The sequence below is a fragment of the Danio rerio genome, chromosome 15 (assembly GCF_049306965.1).
Source record: "Danio rerio strain Tuebingen ecotype United States chromosome 15, GRCz12tu, whole genome shotgun sequence".
Lineage (NCBI taxonomy): Eukaryota > Metazoa > Chordata > Actinopteri > Cypriniformes > Danionidae > Danio > Danio rerio.
The window spans coordinates 30,825,262-30,844,530 of NC_133190.1; the positions used below are offsets into that span (position 1 = coordinate 30,825,262).

General features: G+C 35.0%; 1 protein-coding gene across 4 annotated transcripts in view; it reads left to right on the forward strand.

Moving 5' to 3' along the window:
- Positions 1-19,269, forward strand: part of myo1cb (myosin Ic, paralog b) — an 84,747-nt gene that overhangs the window by 50,932 nt on the left and 14,546 nt on the right. For all 4 annotated transcript variants that reach the window (NM_001317189.1, XM_005157668.5, XM_005157667.6 and 1 more), the window contains 17 exons: positions 2,572-2,727; positions 3,825-3,940; positions 7,502-7,700; positions 8,141-8,221; positions 10,290-10,469; positions 11,792-11,890; positions 12,518-12,631; positions 12,775-12,846; positions 14,191-14,310; positions 14,550-14,629; positions 15,868-15,973; positions 16,313-16,393; positions 16,479-16,570; positions 16,650-16,744; positions 16,887-16,933; positions 17,029-17,109; positions 18,867-18,972. In NM_001317189.1, the coding sequence (NP_001304118.1) occupies positions 2,572-2,727; positions 3,825-3,940; positions 7,502-7,700; positions 8,141-8,221; positions 10,290-10,469; positions 11,792-11,890; positions 12,518-12,631; positions 12,775-12,846; positions 14,191-14,310; positions 14,550-14,629; positions 15,868-15,973; positions 16,313-16,393; positions 16,479-16,570; positions 16,650-16,744; positions 16,887-16,933; positions 17,029-17,109; positions 18,867-18,972 (1,825 nt within the window). The remainder of the gene's footprint in view (positions 1-2,571; positions 2,728-3,824; positions 3,941-7,501; positions 7,701-8,140; positions 8,222-10,289; positions 10,470-11,791; positions 11,891-12,517; positions 12,632-12,774; positions 12,847-14,190; positions 14,311-14,549; positions 14,630-15,867; positions 15,974-16,312; positions 16,394-16,478; positions 16,571-16,649; positions 16,745-16,886; positions 16,934-17,028; positions 17,110-18,866; positions 18,973-19,269) is intronic.

Genomic DNA, 19,269 nt, shown 5'->3' on the forward strand with positions numbered 1-19,269 from the left:
AAATGGCCATAATTTAAAAGGGTAAATGTGTTGACCTGTATATTGCTAAGCTTGAAATTGTTTCTTTTTTGAAAGAAGTGCCTTATCGTCACCAAGGCTGCATTTATTTGATTAAAAACGCAATAAAACAGTCATAGTGTGAGCATTAGGGATGTCCAGGTCTGATCACATGATCTGAAATCAGGCCGAATCACGCAGTTTCAGACTCGATCGGAATCGGACGTTACCCCCTGATCAGGACTCGAATATATTTACATACTGTATATATATTTACTCATTATTTTTTTTAAACATATCTATAGTTATGCGGTGGCACAGAATTAGACCTCCTTCTTCACAGCAATGTGTGCGGCATGACATCACTTTTTTTGCAGAGGTGCTATTGGTTAAATGCCGGCAAAGTAGAACATGAAGCAGCTTGAAGCAGAAAGCTTGAGTATGTATCGGTCTGGAGGTATTTTAAAGTTGATGACGACAACATTGCTATAGCAAACTGTGATATATGTAAACTTGGCATTGCCTGCCGGGTATTTTAAGTTGAGGTGCTGTTTGTTTTTATATTCAATTTTTTAAATATTTACTGTTACACTAAAGTCCAAAAGTGAAGAATTGATGTTACTTATTACTTGATTGTTCAAGCTACCTCACAGAAGTGCTCTGTTTGTTAACAGAGTTGTTGAATGTTAAATAAGGTGAATTCAATAAAGCATAAGGAACATCCTGGATCTGTTTTTTTTGCTCTTCGTTATTTTTTTATATATATATTATAGAAGTGTTGGATCAGTTTTGGGTATCAAATGACTCGGACATGGACTCAAGGGCAAAAAATCTTGATCAGGACATCCCTAGTGAGCATTATTTTACATTTAAAATGGCCACTTTCCTTGAATATATTTTAAATTGTAATCTGTCCTGTTAAAGCAAAGCTAATTTTTCAACCGCTATTCCTTTGCATGATCCTTCAGAAATGGTTGAATGTTTGGTTCTTATTAGTTGCTAATATGTGCAGTGAATCACACTGCTGAAGTTGTTCCAGACAGGTTTTGACTGCGTTACAGTTCCATATCACCGAGCCATTTCAGTAATTTCAGCTCCATACTGCTAAGAACCTATATGCACAAAGACAAGCAATTAATTACAAATGAATAAACATAGCAAACTCTCTTGTATTTAGACAAACAAACACACACACACACACACACACACACACACAAACACACACACACACACACACACACACACACACACACACACACACACTCACTCACTCACACACTTTTTGCAACTTTATTAATAAAACTGTTCTTAAAGCAGTTAAACATTTTTGCTATTCGTGTAGATGCTGCTGCTGGACACTTTTAAGAGATTCTCTCCAGTAATTCTCTCTCTCTCTCTCTCTCTCTCTCTCTCTCTCTCTCTCTCTCTCTCTCCCTCTCTCTCTCTCCCTCTCTCCCTCTCTCCCTCTCTCTTTGTCTTGTTCAGTCTCTATCATTTTCTCAAACTAGGAAGCAGACAGACACTGTCGGTAAAGAAGCATTATCAGCAGACCTCAACATTTGCACCATTCATCCATTGGAACTAAAACCAATCATTAATTCTTGTAATAAAATCAGATGTCAAGCAGAGTGGGATTTATATACTTCAGACCATTAGGCCATTCCAGAATTTTTTAATATTAGAAGAAGATTCAGAAAATTGTTCTTTCCATCAAATCCCTCTAGCACTGACCCTTGTTTAATTACATTGTGCTGGTTTTTAACATAGCGATAAAGCTTTTGCACTATTTCAGTCATTTTTAAACCATGTTGAACCAAATATATATTTCAATTAAATTGATTATTAAATTCTGTAATTATACCAAAAACTTCTCTCCATTATAGAAGCAAAAAAAAAAAAAAGACTAAACAAATAAACACGTTACTACGATCTGCTATCTTTTACAGTGTAGATCAGGGGTCACCAATCTCGGTCCTGGAGGGCCGGTGTCCCTGCAGGTTTTAGCACCAACTTGCCTCAACACACCTGCCTTGGTGTTTCTAGTATACGTTTTAAAACCTTAATTAGCTTGTTTAGGTGTGTTTGATTAGGGTTGGAGGTAAAATCTGCAGGACACCGGCCCTCCAGGAACAAGTTTGGTGACCCCTGGTGTAGATTGTGTCAAAAAGCTTAACATATATAAAGTTCTAGTATATTGAAACTGCTTCAGTTCAGTTTTCAAAGTTGAAGTTCAGTGTAATGTAAATGTCATTGCTGAAAGCCAAAACACTGAAGAGCAAATTTAACAATGCGCAGCACCATAGATGGTAGCATAATGTTCCCAAAGTTCATAGCAATACTTTAATATAAAAGTTGCACGTTTTTGAGCTTTGTTTTCAAATGAGCATGACTGTGTGCTTTGAAAAGGGAGGGGTTCTGCTGGAGTGTTTGAGTTTATTCTCAAGGCTCTCTGAGGTCCTTGATGAACTGCTTGCTTTGCAGTGTTTATATATCACCTCTCGCTGCTCTGCGTCTGGAGGGTGGACGTGTGACTTTGTATCTCAGTTCTGCTCTCTCTCTCTCTCTCTCTGTCAGGCTGTGGGCAGTGACGGAATCCGGGTCATGATGGAGAGTGCCCTGACAGCCAGGGACCGGGTGGGTGTGCAGGATTTTGTCCTGCTGGAGAACCACACCAGCGAGGTGGCGTTCATTGAGAACCTCCGCAAACGCTTCAAGGAGAACCTCATTTATGTAAGAGCTGCTGTCTCTCTTCTGTTCACTCAAACATTAAATTCATTCATTCATCAAAGCAAGACATTTTAAATCTGTATAACTGTCTTTTTTGACGGAACATAAAGTAATATGTTTTGTTAGGATAGGTTACCCCAAAGTTTAAATATACTTGCTATTTACCACTCTCATATGGTTCCAAACATTTTCTTTCCTCAGTTGAATACAAAAGAAGGAAACTGGTAGCCATTTAGATTCATATTAGGGGAAAATAGCGTAACACTTTATAATTACACACTATGAACCATTTATTAAGCAATAGCAAATAGTGAATTCATTATCTGTTAAGTATTAACTATTAACATTAACAAACGTTAGTAAGCAGTTTATTACTGTAGCTACAAATGCTGTATTCTTGACGTATAACCACATTTATAATGTGCCTAATAATTGTATTTTTATCATTTGTTAATGATTCATTTTTCATTACTAAATAAGTATGGCATTATTTACAAATCAGTTATTTAAGCATTTATTAACATACATAATAACCATTTCTATATGCCTGAAAAATAAGATGTATAAATGTTGATTTCAGTAGTTTATTAATCATTTACTAACTCATTCTGAATTATCTTAAAAACCTCCAACTACTCTAAAATACAAATGGTTTGTAAATAACGCAATGCTTAATTTAGTCATGATAAATTAATCAGTAACAAAGTATGAAAATACAATTATTAATGTGGCTGTAAGTCAAGAATACTGCATTAAGCTGCACGTATTTAGCTTACTAACGCTTATTAATGTAGAGGTAATGCTTAACAAATAATGAATTCACTATTTGCTATTGCTTTGTAAATGGTTCATAGTGTGTAGTTATAAAGTGTTACCGAGAATTCATATGAATTATAAATCATTTTTATATTTTGGTTATTTTACAGTTAATTTGAGTTATTTAACAATGGGCAAAAAGGCCAAAAGAATGAATGAATGTTCTACAAAAGAAAGAATTGACAAATTTGTTATGATGGGAATGTGAGTGTATGAGTTTTATGTGAACTCCAAAGCTTATATCCTAGAGTGTTCATTTGATTATTATTGCATTTCTTTTTCAGACATACATCGGTTCAGTGCTGGTGTCTGTAAATCCCTACAAAGATTTGGAGATCTACACTAAACAGCACATGGAGAGATACAGGGGTGTCAATTTCTATGAAGTGTCGCCTCACATGTAAGCCATCTTTATTACCCATGGTTCTGCTCTCTTCTAGAGAATGGCTACTCCTTTTATTTTCTAAACAACAGCTACAGTGGGTTTATCAATCATCAAGTTTTGATAGTTGTATTCTTTCTTTAGCATAAAATACAGCAGATATTAAATGCACACATGAAGTTTGACAAATAGATATTGTAAAAGAAAAGGCTGGTCCACTACGATATCATATTTTGACCTTTAGTTGATGTGTAATGTATGTGTGAACATAAACAACATCTCTGAATGTCTGACATTGGCTTTTACAGAGTTAACTTAGCAAAGCCTAAAGCGAACAAATTTGTTGACTTCAAAAAATTACATGGAGGCTAGTGAGATCACAAATGCTTCAGGTTGCAAAAGTGCTTACAATTTAATTATGTTCTAGAGAATTTTAATAAAGATGTAGCTCTAGCATTCGACAAAGGCTAGCTTCCAAAATCTCTCCCAGTTCAGTTCTGCATTCGCCTAAAAACTCCTCCAACCATAATAGCAGAAGCTGTGGATTGTGAGCCACAACCTGTGAGTGTTTTTATTTGTTAAAATTGATCAACTACAGGCATAGTTTCTAGCAGTATGTTGTAGCAAGGACGTAAATAAGGATGTAAACAACAGGAAATGCTGTTTGGCACTGTTAACAATTAAGCTACAAATTTATATTTATCAGTCAAACCGCTGTAAACACCCATACTCTCAGCGCTGCAGTGTCTCTCTATGCGGCCACTTTCCCTGCATTCTATATCTCAAATAACAAACTCACAAAAGAAATGTGAACGTTTCCTATTTCTTACACATGCATATTCCCAATATATGTGAAAGACACTTGTCAGGTTTTATTTTAGAGAGAAGACATGAGGTTCAGCTGTGTCCTCTTGTGTCATTTTCTGTCTGATTCAGGCCCAAACTGATACGGCTATCTGCTTCTCTGACTGACTGTTTACACAGCGCAAAAGCGCATGCTTGTATGGGGCTTGACACTTTTCCTGGTGATGTGGAGCCGATCCGCGAATCACAGCACATTATGTTAGCTGACCAATCAGAGCTTCTTGAGGTCGGGGTTTTCAGAGGAACTTGGAAATATGACAGTGGTTATCATGTTAGAAGAGTAGCTGTATATAATTAAATATGAAAAAATAACACGAAGCATGAGCACACATTGCTTTGCATCTTACAAACAAAACCAAGCCTTAAAAATACACTGTGGACCACCCCTTTAATAAATAAATAGTGATTTTTATATAATAATAATAAAAATGTATACAAATATTGCATTATAGCTTAATAAATATATCAAATATATAATAATGTTTCATTTATAATAAATTTGTTGTAATTCTTCTTTGAATTGCGAATTATGTGAATTTGTAGCATTATTTATGAAAAGGATTGCTTTATTAATTCATTTTTTTTGTAATTCTTGGCAATAAATATATTTTTCTTAATTTCTTTTTTATTGCTTTAATTGAATGAAGTTAAAATCCTGTAAAAAATAAAACATGACCTATATGTAATTATTAAAACCATGCATCCATGTGAAACTAATAGCTCAAAATCCAATATTCATCCAGGTTTTAGGCCAACAAAATGAGCACTTTTGTTAAATATTCATGATTAAAAATGTATATGAAACATGTTTTTGATTTCTATTTGTATGCCAAATATGCAAAATGACCTGATAGTTTGTTCTTTTTGACTAAGTGAAGAGGAAATTACTTTTTATTTTATAGCAGTAGTCGTTTATTATTTCCGTTTGTATTATTATATGTAATATTATTTATAATAATTATTTATTATTATTATATGTCTATTATTATAACTTTTTTCTGTTTTATAATATTAGTTTTGTGTTGGTCTAATAGTATTAATAATGTTAGTAATAGTAGTGTATTATTGTTTCAGTGTAAAATCAAAACTAGCAAACATTTTGAATAAAATATTAAGTAAGCAGTAATATTACTTGATTTATTATTATTATTATTATTATTAAGTATTTGACAGTTTGAATGCATTTTAATTTATGTAATTCAAGCTGATTGTTCTTTCTTTTTGACTTCTGTGAGTGAAGAGGAAATTCCTTTGGACTCACTATGAGGAATGTTAAGGACTATAAGTTTTGCTTCAGTTAAAATGTTCATAGACTCTTATCTGTAAGGTTCATATGTGGGAGCTTACAGCTATCAGAAGTCATATAAAGTTGCAGTAGGATGACCGTACGCCCACTGTTGCACGGATCTCATCTCACACTGATAGCAGATGTGTAAAAGTGATGAAAGTGTTATCTCAGCTCTCATACAGGCTGAAAAAACACAGACCGTCTCTGGTGTCACCCTGCTCTTTCCTCAAGAAAATGATTGTCAGCTTCATTTGCACTCTGCGCTTTTCCACTGTTTGCACAACACTTTTCTGACAGCTGAACATCCATTTAACTCCTCCTAAGGAATGTGTTATTTTAATGATCTCAGAAAGCAAATCTTAGGCAACTTTGCGCATTCTGTATAGACGGAAAGAGATCAGAAATATTTAGTTACATTTTAATGAAATGCATGTACTGCTAATTAAATATACATCTATACTATTAAAATAAGTTTTGATTTAATAATAAGTTGAAAAAGTAATACACGTTTTTTATTATTGTTGGTAAATCTGCACTGATAGAATTAACTAAAGCTTAAAATTAATTCTTAAACAGTACTTGAATAAATAACGCGTTTTAAATTAATTTAAAACTGCATTTCTAATCTATAAAGACATTTAATTTGTATAAATATACTTTAGTAATTTTTGTTTTTGGATGTATTATTATTTGTGTGTAGTGCCACAGTACATTTATTAGCAGTAGTAGTTTAATATTTGCTTTTATATTTTTTGTTTTTATTTTTTTCTAACCTCGTTTTTTAGAATATCGTTTTTGTGTGGGTCTAATAGTATTGTTAGTAGTAGTAGTAGTAGTAGAAGTAGTAGTAGTAGTAGTAGTAGTAGTAGTAGTACACTCAAAAAATACTTTTGCTGCTTGTTTAAGTTGAAATAGCACAAGGTTTTTTTGGAACAACTTCATTGTTTTATGGACAATCCAACTACATTTTTAAAAACAATTAAGTGACCTTAATCGATTTGTGTTGGTCAAACATGAAGGATTTTTTTATAGTAAATTTTTATTATAAAATAAAAATGTTTGTAGTTGTGTATTATTGTTTTGCTGTAAAATTAAAACTAGTAAACATTTAATAAAATATTAATTAAGCACTAATGTTACTTGCTGATTATTATTATTAAATATTTGCTTACAGTTTTGTGTTTTAATTTATGGAATTTGAGCTCATTTAATTATTAAAATTAAATAATAATTATAAAATTAATTATTCAAATTTATGTTTTTAACAACTAAACATTTCTAATATGCATACTTTCATCTAAATATCGATATTATTTTCTTGATTATTATTATTTAAATAATTCAAATTTGTAAAGTGTGGATTGTTAAATAAAATAAACAATCAAGTATTTGTGATCATAACCTATTTCCTATAACCCTATATACAGTTATGCAGTGGCTGATAATGCATATCGCTCCATGCGGACTGAGAGACGGGACCAGTGCATCCTCATCTCGGGTGAAAGCGGTGCCGGCAAGACTGAAGCTTCCAAGAAGGTTCTTCAGTACTACGCTGTCACCTGTCCTGCCAGTGATCACGTGCAGACTGTCAAAGATCGCTTGCTACAATCCAACCCTGTGCTGGAGGTACACATGCACTCAGCACTTCTAATCCAATGATTTTCATGGCATACAATTTTACTAATCCCCAAGTGCCAGCATGTAGTGGAGAGATCAGCACAGGCTGTAATTCCTGCCCTGGGCTGCTGTCATTGCACAAAATACTCCAAATGACTCCCAGCGATGCCAAGGAAAAGAGCAGAGTTTATTCTGAGAAGCCGGTAGTCCCGCTAAACCTCTCCAGTAATTATATGCCACAGTTACTATCTGTACGATAAGATTGGAACATACATGAAGACGTCTAAAAATGGGATAGGCCAAAGGAAGTGGCGCAGACGGCCAGTTTTACCAGATGTTTTGCAGATGTGCTGGAAACTGGCAGTGTGTGCACATCTAGAGTGTCTTTTTTTCTCTGCCATTCTGAATTGTTCTATTCATCTATATTCCATCATTGTTTGTTTTCTCAGGCCTTTGGAAATGCAAAAACTTTAAGAAATGACAATTCCAGTCGCTTTGGGAAATACATGGACATTCAGTTTGACTTCAAGGTGAGGTTACTCATGTTTAAAAGGTTATTTCACATATTTGCTGGTAATTTACTCCCCTCAGGTGATCTTAAGCTTTTTTAATGGTCAGTACAGTATGATTCGGCTTAGCATTGCTTCAGTTTGGTTTCGCCCAACAATACAACAGTGGCCTGCCGATGACTTTTTCAATATAGCAGGTTTGGTGTCTTTTGTGGTAGTGATGATTCTCTCTGACCACATTTTGGTAATGAACTGTTTGCTATTGTTGGCATCCAGCATTCTTTTTCCTGCAGTCACTGATCCACAAAACTAAAGCCAACTCAATCCTTAAGGCATCCAGACAGTGGATGCCCTGCACACATGACAGTTGGAAGTACACACTGGATGTGCACATTCGCACCACATTCTGACTGGGCACCACAGACGCCACTGATGTACCCGTACCGTTATGCCTACCCTGACATAAACGTATGGTTACCATTCTAAAATGAATAGCGCAGCCGGTGTGTCACCCCCTTTATGATGGTCTTGCTGCAGACAGTTACAACCCTTTTTGCATCCTTGTTGAAACTCACACTGCTAGCTATCAAAGATTAATGTTAATTTGGCAAGCTGAACGCATTCTGTACTGTACAGGAGACATAGAGGAGATTGATTGACAATGGTTGACAGCCAATCAGGACGTAGAACACAATGTGTTGTAAAAAATAAAATAAAATAAGCATGTCAAATTGTATTAAAAAAAATCTGCAAAACTGTGAGGCCGCGTGTTATAGCGAGGGACCACTATACATTTTTTTTGTCGGTTGAACTGTCTCTTTAAGATGTACGTGAATTGTTTTCTTCAGTAGAACATTAAAAGATTATTTTTAGCTCAACCTGTGGTCTTTGGAGATGCTGGCCCAGTCCAAAAAACACATTCAAGAAAAATAAAATATCTGTGGTCAATCTGTGAAAGAAATCAAAGATTATTTATAACATTATTAACTTTAATCCACACAGTGCACTCAGTCTGTAAATTATAGTTAATAACGTTGTAAATAGTTTTAAAGCGTTTTTGCACAGAACAAAGTATTTTGACTCTCAAAGTGCAGATTTCAGTTAACCATCTTGTTTCATGTTATACTGAAGAAAATGTCCTCTACATATTGGATGGCCAGGGGTGGATTTAACCAATAAGTTAGGTAACCGGCTGCTTGGGACCCCAGGAAATATGTGAAAATACCTAGAAGTGTAAATTATACCTATACATTATATATATCATCATTGTCTATATCATAACATATTTTGTATAGTGAGGGTCTAACAAGTAAAATGTTCATGGAATTATTACATCTGCAAAAATGTGTCTCCTACCCCCATCATGAAGCATTCCAGCAATCAAATTGGGTACAGATGTAGTTTTAAGATTGCATTAAAATAAAACAAAGAAGAAAAAGCAGCACAATAAATAAGTAAATAAATAAAAGTACAAAGGGTGCATTTTAGGACTGTTGGCCCCCATGGTCAGAATTGCTTAGAGCCTCCAAGTCACTAAATCCACCTCTGTGGATGGCCTGTGGGTAAGTGAACTACATTTTCGTTTTTTGGGTGAACTATCTAGTTTACAGTATTCTAATTGTTGTTTATTTTGTTTAGGAGGTCTCCTATAGTAGGTTTACAACAGGTGACGCATCATTTTCTCATAAAATGCATAGCTTTTCTCTCATTGTCTGAAACAGCTATGCAAATTTATTACAGACCCGAAGATGACTAAAATAATTTGACAGTAACGTTCAGAATCACTTCTTTCTTTGGGAGAACAAGAAAATTTATTGTGCTCTTTTACATTCACAATCAGTTATTTTAACACTGCAATACAAAAGCATTATTGTTGTTATCAACTGAAACTTACATCTCAACTGCTGTGATCCACTTTCTGTCGATGCACCTTTACCCCTACAATGCTCTTCTTGGTTTGGGGATTTGCCTGCATCTGCTTGTGTGTTCTTGTTCTTGTGCTTGTGTGTTGAATTATTCGTGCTTGCATGCGTGTCAGAAACCCGGTATTATCCCCTCTGCTTCTCCCTTTGGGTGTCCCCGTTGGCAGGGTGCTCCAGTCGGCGGTCACATCCTGAACTACCTGCTAGAGAAATCCCGCGTCGTGCACCAAAGCAACGGCGAGAGGAACTTCCATATCTTTTATCAGCTCATCGAAGGAGGAGAGGACGATCTGCTTAGGAGACTAGGCCTGGAGAGAAACGCCCAACAGTACCAGTATCTGGTCAAGGTGAGAGACTGACCTCGCTTGATATGATACAGCAGATGTCTATAGAGAAACCAAAACTGGCTTAAAAAAAAAGCTGGGGTTTTGTAGCCATTTCACATGCTTCAGATTCAACTCATTTCCTGCAAAAAATACTTTTATAAAACAAGTATAAAAAAAAAGTGTAAATAAAAAAGTATAAATACTTTTACAAAAAATAGAGTTTTGCTTACCTCAAAATAATCTACCACTGGGGTAAGCAAAATAACTTCTTTAAAAAACATTGACAACTTCTTTATTTATATAGTACATGCATTAAAACATTATAAATATATGTTGAACAAGATAAATAAAACAGATTTGAATTCAAATTTCAGCAAACAAACACCCTTTATTCGTTTATTCCTTTATTAAGATGTTCATGGTAATGTTTACTTTCACCGTTTCATTTAGGGAAACTCCTGAAATAAATATGTTATATCTCTGAACTTTATTAATAAATCTAAATAAAATGTTGCGCTTCCCACCTCCAGTCACAATGACTTTTGGGACTTCCAGAGCGAGTTCAGTGCTCAGGTCTGCATCAGTGCATCCTCGATATCAAGATATCACATCCAGGAAGTTTCACGTGTCCTCTGTTCTTGCGGTCTTGAGTATTGGAACTGAACTTTGGCTGCTAATGATGACGTTACATGAGAACACGAGGACGCAAGACCGCTGAAGAACGTATATTGAGAAACAGCCTTTAGCTCCAACTTGCCTCAACACACCTGCAAGGATGTTCTAGAAAGCCTAGTAAGAGCTTGATTAGCTAGCCCAGGTGTGTCTGATTGCGGTTGGAACTAAACTTTGCAGCACACCGGCCCTTCAGGACAGAGTTTGTACATGCCTGCTGTAACTACTTAATATTCTCATTCTTGGTGTAAAAGTAAAATCACGTTTTATTTTGACTCATACAAAGTATTTTGAGCTATTGCCAAAAAGCTACCTGTGCAACATAGGGCTAGTTTTGTCATCCAGGGATACATTTCTATTTTCAAACCTTATTTACAGTTGGCTAATCTTTTTTTTTTACTTTTTACCCTAAGGCAGGTACAGTATTCATAATCAACACAAATATAAAAAACACCAATATATGTCACCATATGCGTTTATGTCAGACCTGCGTATGAGTATTCATCATAAACGGCATCATCAGTTTTCCGACAACTATGTAGGAATGTCCCTCTGTTGCTTCCCCTCGCTCCCCTGGTGTTTAATAGAGGAAGTCAAGAGCGGCCCCTCCTCCTTCGGTTTCCTCTGCTGCGATGAGTGATCGTGTGTGTGTGTGTATGTGTGTTTTTCAGGGTAACTGTCCTAAAGTGAGCTCAATTAATGACCGCAATGACTGGAAGACAGTGAGGAAAGCCTTGAGCGTCATCGGCTTCACTGATGATGAAGTGGAGGTATGACAACCGGCCAATCACAACACACATTGTGAAGAATGATTCAATGTTTTTCTCCAAGAAACAGAAAGGCTCTCTTTATGTATGCAAACAGTGCTTATTTTGGAAATGTGTTGTCTGAAATTGAACTTTACAAAGCACTGCAGGTCATTTTGAGTATTTCAAGTTTGCTAAACTTTAATTTTTAATATGCAAATGATGAAATAGTTTTCCCAGAGATGGGTTGCGGCTGGAAGGGCATCCGCTGCGTAAAAACTTGCTGGATAAGTTGGCGGTTCATTCCGCTGTGGCGACCCCGGATTAATAAAGGGAATAAGCCGACAAGAAAATGAATGAATGAATGAAATAGTTCATTAAACAAATTGATCTTGTGTTTAATAGGAGAATGAATACTCAATTTGAAATAAACGAGCCTTCAAAAACTATTGTAATTGAAAAGCCATGAAATGATAAATTGAAAAAGTCAAATTGAAATTGATGAAAGTAAAATTAAACACATAATTACACATATTTTGGAAGGTTTCATGGCCAAAAATCTTTTAATTGACATAAAACTGCATAAAAAACAATCTCCTGTGTTTAATTTGTGATATTTCCTCTCATTTGCACCCCTCTCTCTCTCCACAGGAGCTTTTGAACATTATTGCCAGTGTGCTACACTTGGGGAATGTCCAGTATGGAGGAGAGGACAGCGGCAGTGCCTACATCACTACAGACACACAGATTAAATACTTAGCCAGGGTAACAGGACGGCTTATTTATATTACTGGGCCACAGCCACATGTGCATGACTTCTGTGCTTATTTAAAACCTCTTACCATCTCTCTTTTCCTGAAATGACATGTTTTTTGACACTTTTTTGTTTCGTGTTTGTGATATTGCAGTTGTTAGGCGTGGATGGCACAGTTCTTAAAGAGGCTCTAACACATAAAAAGATTATTGCCAAAGGAGAAGAGGTATGCATGTAATGTTTACAGTGAAAACGCTGAGCCAAATATCTTTAAGTAGGGTAAAATGAAATTGGGGTCCTTGAAGGATCCATAATATGTTAAAAAATGTATATAAACATAGATTTGCATTAAATTATTGATATGAGTACACTACCTGACAAAAGTCTTGTCGCCTATCCAAGTTTTAGGTACAACAAATAATAAGTTGACTTCTAGTTGATCATTTGGTATCAGAAGTGGCTTATATGAAAGGCAAAGGCCTCTAGATTACGCTTATTTTACCAAAATAAAATATGATCATGCCTTGATTTTTAATTATTTAATCAGGACAGTAAAGTCTGACTTTGCTTTGACAAAAGTTTTGTAACTTAACAGAAATAATGTACAGTATAGAATATAAAGTCATGCTGCAGTGGGAAAATAATTATTATTGTGTAAGACTCCCCTGAGCTTGGAGGACTGCATCCATACATCTCTGAATGACTCAAATAACTTATAATTAAAGTCATCTGGCATGGCAAAGAAAGCGTTCTTGCAGGACTCCCATGATTTCATCAAGATTCTTTGGATTTATCTTCAATGCCTCCTTCTTCATCTTACCCAAGACATGCTCAAGAAGGTTCAAATCTGGTGATTGGGCTGGCCACTCCTGGAGCACCTTGACCTTCTTTGCTTTCAGGAACTTTGAGGCTGAAGTATGAGAAGAGGCGCTATCCTGCTGAAAAAATTGCCCTCTCCTGTGGTTTGTAATGTAATGGGCAGCACAAATGTCTTGATACCTCAGGCCGTTGATGTTGTCATCCACTCTGCAGATGTCTTGCACGCCTCCATACTGAATGTAACCCCGAACCATGATTTTTCCTTCACCAAACTTGACTGAGTTATTATTTGTTGCTCTTAGGACTGGAATTGTCAGGTAGTATATGTATAGAAAACACTATAATTTTAAGGTGATCAACATTTGGGAAAATTAACTTTTTTTTGCTTCAAAATATGCATTATTTGTATGAACCATGTTAAATAACACATTTGACAACATGAAGCAGTGCTTTTTTATTATAATAAATTTGAAAAGTTTTTTTAATATAACAATGTAATATGGACAGTTGACATGTAAACACTTTTGTTTACAACATGTAATAATTGTAATAAAGGAGTTTTAATATATTATTTCCAAAACAAAGTATATAATATAATAAAATATGACATAATATAATAAATATATTGATTAAAAAGTGAGTTTTTTTGTTTACTGTTGCACAGTTGGGCAGTAAAATATAGTATGTGTGTACAATGTATAATAATTGTCCTGAATATTTCCCATAATCCTACTGTGTGTTTGCGTTGCAGCTGATGAGTCCTTTAAATCAAGAGCAGGCCGCTTCGGCGCGGGATGCTTTATCTAAAGCCATATACGGGCGGACTTTTTCTTGGCTGGTCAACAAAATTAACGACTCTCTGGCCTTCAAGGTATGGACTCGTTCTGTCGTTAAATACACAGTCAGCACTATGACAGAGAGGCTAGTTGCAAAATGTAAATATATAGCGCTCTCATGTGGAGAAGACGTGTAAACGCGCACCATCTGATTACAGCAGTTTTCCGTTGGCTGTTTTTGGAACACAGTTTGGTCATATCATGTCTGTGTATGTTTAGTCTGAATGTCTTGCTTGCAGCTGCTTAATATTTCTGTGCTTTTAATGCATTGCAGGATGAGTCATTTAGCAGTAAGAACGCTTCTGTCATTGGCCTGCTGGACATCTATGGTTTTGAGGTCTTTCAGAACAACAGGTAGAGAATATCTAGGTTGTTATTGTATCACTGAGGAAATTTTTGGGCATTTAAAGGTTTGATGCATTTCTTTTTTTATTTCTGTATTTTTTTATTTTAGTTATGGTTAGTTTAGTTTTAAGTTTTTAATTTAATTAAAAAAAAAAGCAAAAAAGGTGTTAGTTAACAAATTTGTAAAATGTAATAACATTGGATGTATTCATTTATTTTACTAAAATATTATAAAAAAATAAATAAAAATTTCCAATATTGATATAAGTATTTAAAATAATTAAATGAAGACTATATTTATCCAGTCTTTTTTTTTAGTTTTGATAATTTTATTGTCCATAATTGTATTTATTTGTTTATTTTTTAGAAATCTATGAAGTTTATTTATATTTATTTATATATGTTTTTTTTTAGTTTTATCTTTTAGTTTAATTATTAGGTTAAACTAAACGAAAAAGATTTATATAATATATATATATATATATATATATATATATATATATATATATATATATATATATATATATATATATATAAATATATATATATATATTTTTTTTTTATTTTATTTTTTTACAACTAGCTGAAATAAAGTAAGTTTAACTTAAAATTAAATTTATATGTATTTGTGTAATTTTTTTGTTTAAAATTATTTCATGTGACAATTAACTTTTGTTAACTCATTTAACAAATTAACATTAATATTAATTAATATTAATTAATATAATTGATGGATTATTATATATGTCTATCAGTATTCAATATGGATTTAAGTATTTTAAACAATGAAATTGCATAAAAATGAATGCTTATTACCAGTATAAATAAGTGTTTTAACATTTCAGAAATCTAAATATTATTGTAATTATTTAAAATTTTATATATATATATATATATATATATATATATATATATATATATATATATATATATATATATATATATATAATGTTTTAATTTATGTATCTATAACTCAATTCTCCAAACAACTTATAATTTCTAACATTTATTTTATAGTAAAATTGTATATTAAATGTTTTATGCATGCCTGTGTGTGTATCATTATTAATATTATTAAATAATGTTGTATACATTTTCTAAAAATAAATTATCATTATTTGTTCAGTTATTTTGGAATCAAGCCAAAATAGTTAAGTTACATTTTAGTGTGTCATCAGGCAAAATATTTGTGTGTTATTTGGTTAATTGTCAAAGATATCTCACTCTGGCCCTCTTTGTCCTTAAAGTTTTGAGCAGTTTTGCATCAACTATTGTAATGAGAAGCTGCAGCAGCTCTTCATTGAACTGACCCTGAAGTCAGAGCAGGAGGAATATGAAGCTGAGGGAATCACGGTGAGGATTTCCCGACACACAGACGTCTTAAACGCATCGATACTGTATGACTCACACATTCATTGTTAGAATGGGTTCTTACCCACTGGCCCTCAGTATGGGCAATGTGTTGTGGGCTTTATTCTGTGCTGTTAGTATGGTAATGCTGACCTCTCACACTGCAGATAAAACATTTTGACGCATGCAAAGTTAAAGAAAGGCCGTTTGTGGCCATGACATAATGGTGGGCTCGGAATGCTTGGGATTTGCATTGCTTGAATTTCCTAGCAAAAGCAACATCACAAATGTTTTCCACTGATTTTGAATGCATTAAATGCTCATGTTTTTCTGTTTTTCCAGTGGGAGCCTGTGCAATATTTTAACAACAAGATCATTTGTGATCTTGTGGAAGAAAAGTTTAAAGGAATCATTTCCATCTTGGTGAGAATTCCCTCCATGAGTGTCCATTAACAACATTTTAAGTCTTTGCTTAAACTGAAAAATATTGAGCTTTTTTTCCCTGCAGGATGAAGAGTGTCTCCGGCCTGGAGATGCCAGTGACATCACCTTCCTGGAGAAGCTTGAAAACACTGTCGGAGGCCACGCCCACTTCCTGACGTCAGTAGCATTTTGTCATTGTAATATTGTACTTAAACTCATATATTGAGCATCTGAAAAGCATGGTTGTATATTTCAGGCATAAGCTTGCTGATGGAAAAACCCGTAAAGTGATGGGTCGTGAGGAGTTCAGACTGATCCACTACGCAGGAGAAGTCAACTACAATGTGAAGGGTCAGTTATTGAACAGAGGGCAGGGGAAAGTGAAGAGACTGAAAAAGAGTGTGTGCCGCTGAACAACAGCGAGCTCTTATGCCCACAGAGATTTCCCAGGCCGAGCGCTGACTGACGTCATTGTGTATTTTCCATTTTCTAGGCTTCCTGGACAAGAACAATGATCTCCTTTTCAGAAACCTGAAGCAGGTGAGGGAACAAAAAAATAATTATAGGAAAACTAGACTGCATTTGTGCTGAAATTGCCGTGATTATTAACTGTGTAACTGTGTCTGTATGTTTAGGTCATGTGTATGTCTGAAAACAAAATACTCAATCAGTGTTTTGACAGAGAAGAGCTCTCAGACAAGAAACGCCCAGAGACGGTACATATCTATCTGTCTGTATATCTATCTATCTATCTATCTATCTATCTATCTATCTATCTATCTATCTATCTATCTATCTATCTATCTATCTATCTATCTATCTATCTATCTATCTATCTATCTATCTATCCATCTATCCATCTATCCATCCACCCATCCCTGTCTTACTTTTACATTTTATTTATTTTTTATCTGTCCATCTATCCATCCATCTATCTATCTATAGTTCATTTGTTCATTCTATTGTTTGCTCTCTCTATTGTCCTGTGTATATAAATCTATCTATGTATCTATCAATAGATTGTCTATCAATCGTTCTATCATTCTATCTGTTGTTCTGCCTATGTCTGTTCTATTCTCATCCATTCATATATCTATCATTCTCTCTCATTCTATCTATCCATTGTTCTATGTACTCTTTCGTCAATCATTCCATCCATCTATCCACCCATACATCATTGTATCTATTGTTTATCCATCCATCCATCATTTTATAGTTCCATCCATCCAATGTTCTATCGTTCCATCCATCCATCCATCCATCCATCCATCCATCCATCCATCCATCCATTTATCAGTTCACTCACCCATTGTATCTGTTGTTCCATTCTTTCGATTATTTCTATCCATTCATCCATTATTTTATAATTCCATCAATTATTAGATCATTCCATCCATTATTCCATCATTCCATCCATCCATCCATCCATCCATCCATCCATCCATCCATCCATCCATCCATCCATCCATCCATCCATCTATACATCATTCTGTCAATTTAGCTGTTTATCTGTCATGTTGTTCTACTTATAACATTTTTATCTATCTATCTATCTATCTATCTATCTATCTATCTATCTATCTATCTATCTATCTATCTATCTATCTATCTATCTATCTATCTATCTATCTATCTATCTATCTATCTATCCATCCATCCATCCATCCATCCATCCATCCATCCATCCATCCATCCATCCATCCATCCATCCATCCATCCATCCATCCATCCATCCATCCATCCATCCATCCATCCATCCATCCATCCATCCATCCATCCATCCATCCATCCATCCATCCATCCATCCATCTATACATCATTCTGTCAATTTAGCTGTTTATCTGTCATGTTGTTCTACTTATAACATTTTTATCTATCTATCTATCTATCTATCTATCTATCTATCTATCTATCTATCTATCTATCTATCCATCCATCCATCCATCCATCCATCCATCCATCCATCCATCCATCCATCCATCCATCCATCCATCCATCCATCCATCCATCCATCCATCCATCCATCCATCCATCCATCCATCCATCCATCCATCCATCCATCCATCCATCCGTATTACTGTTAATCATTCTGTTTTCTGGTAGTATTATTATTGTGAATCAGTGCGATGTTTATTATCTCATGTATTCATAAAGTTTAGCATCTTGGCCTGTGTCCGTGGTATTAAGAATCTCTGCCACCCACATTATAAGGAATGCCCTGGCTCTGTGGCACCCCCCATGACCGAACACAACCCTGAAATCCCCCCATCCCATTGCAGTGCCCACACTGCAGAGCTCCATTGGTTGAGTGTGGGTGGGCTGCTGTTTAGTTGTTTGCTTGCATTGTTGACCACTGGCTTCTCCCACATTGTCACTGCCTGACTGGACTCTCACACTGCCACTTGTGTTCCCTCACTCACTGCCCATCTCTTTATTTTCCTGTACCTTTGCACCGTTGGCTCGCTGCAACCAGGCAGCAACCCAGTTCAAGAACAGCCTGGCGAAGTTGATGGAAATCCTGATGTCTAAGGAGCCATCTTACGTGCGCTGCATCAAGCCTAATGATGCCAAGCAAGCAGGTTAGTGATCAATCTTCTATACTCTTTTTACAGATTTAGTGCTTTCACTTTTTTTCTCTGATTTCTTTCAGGAATTTGCAGTGTTTTCATGGTATTTACGACAATATTGTAATATTTTGATGTAAGGTAGCATGGTTTACTGGTACTATGGTAGTACCTCACAGTACTATGGCTCCAAAATACTGGTGGTGCCACTGTAGTTTGTAAACGGTAGTATCGTCATCAATGGTCTATCTACAATAGATAATGCATGTAGAAAAGTCACAAAATGCTCACATTTGTGCAACAATAGACCAT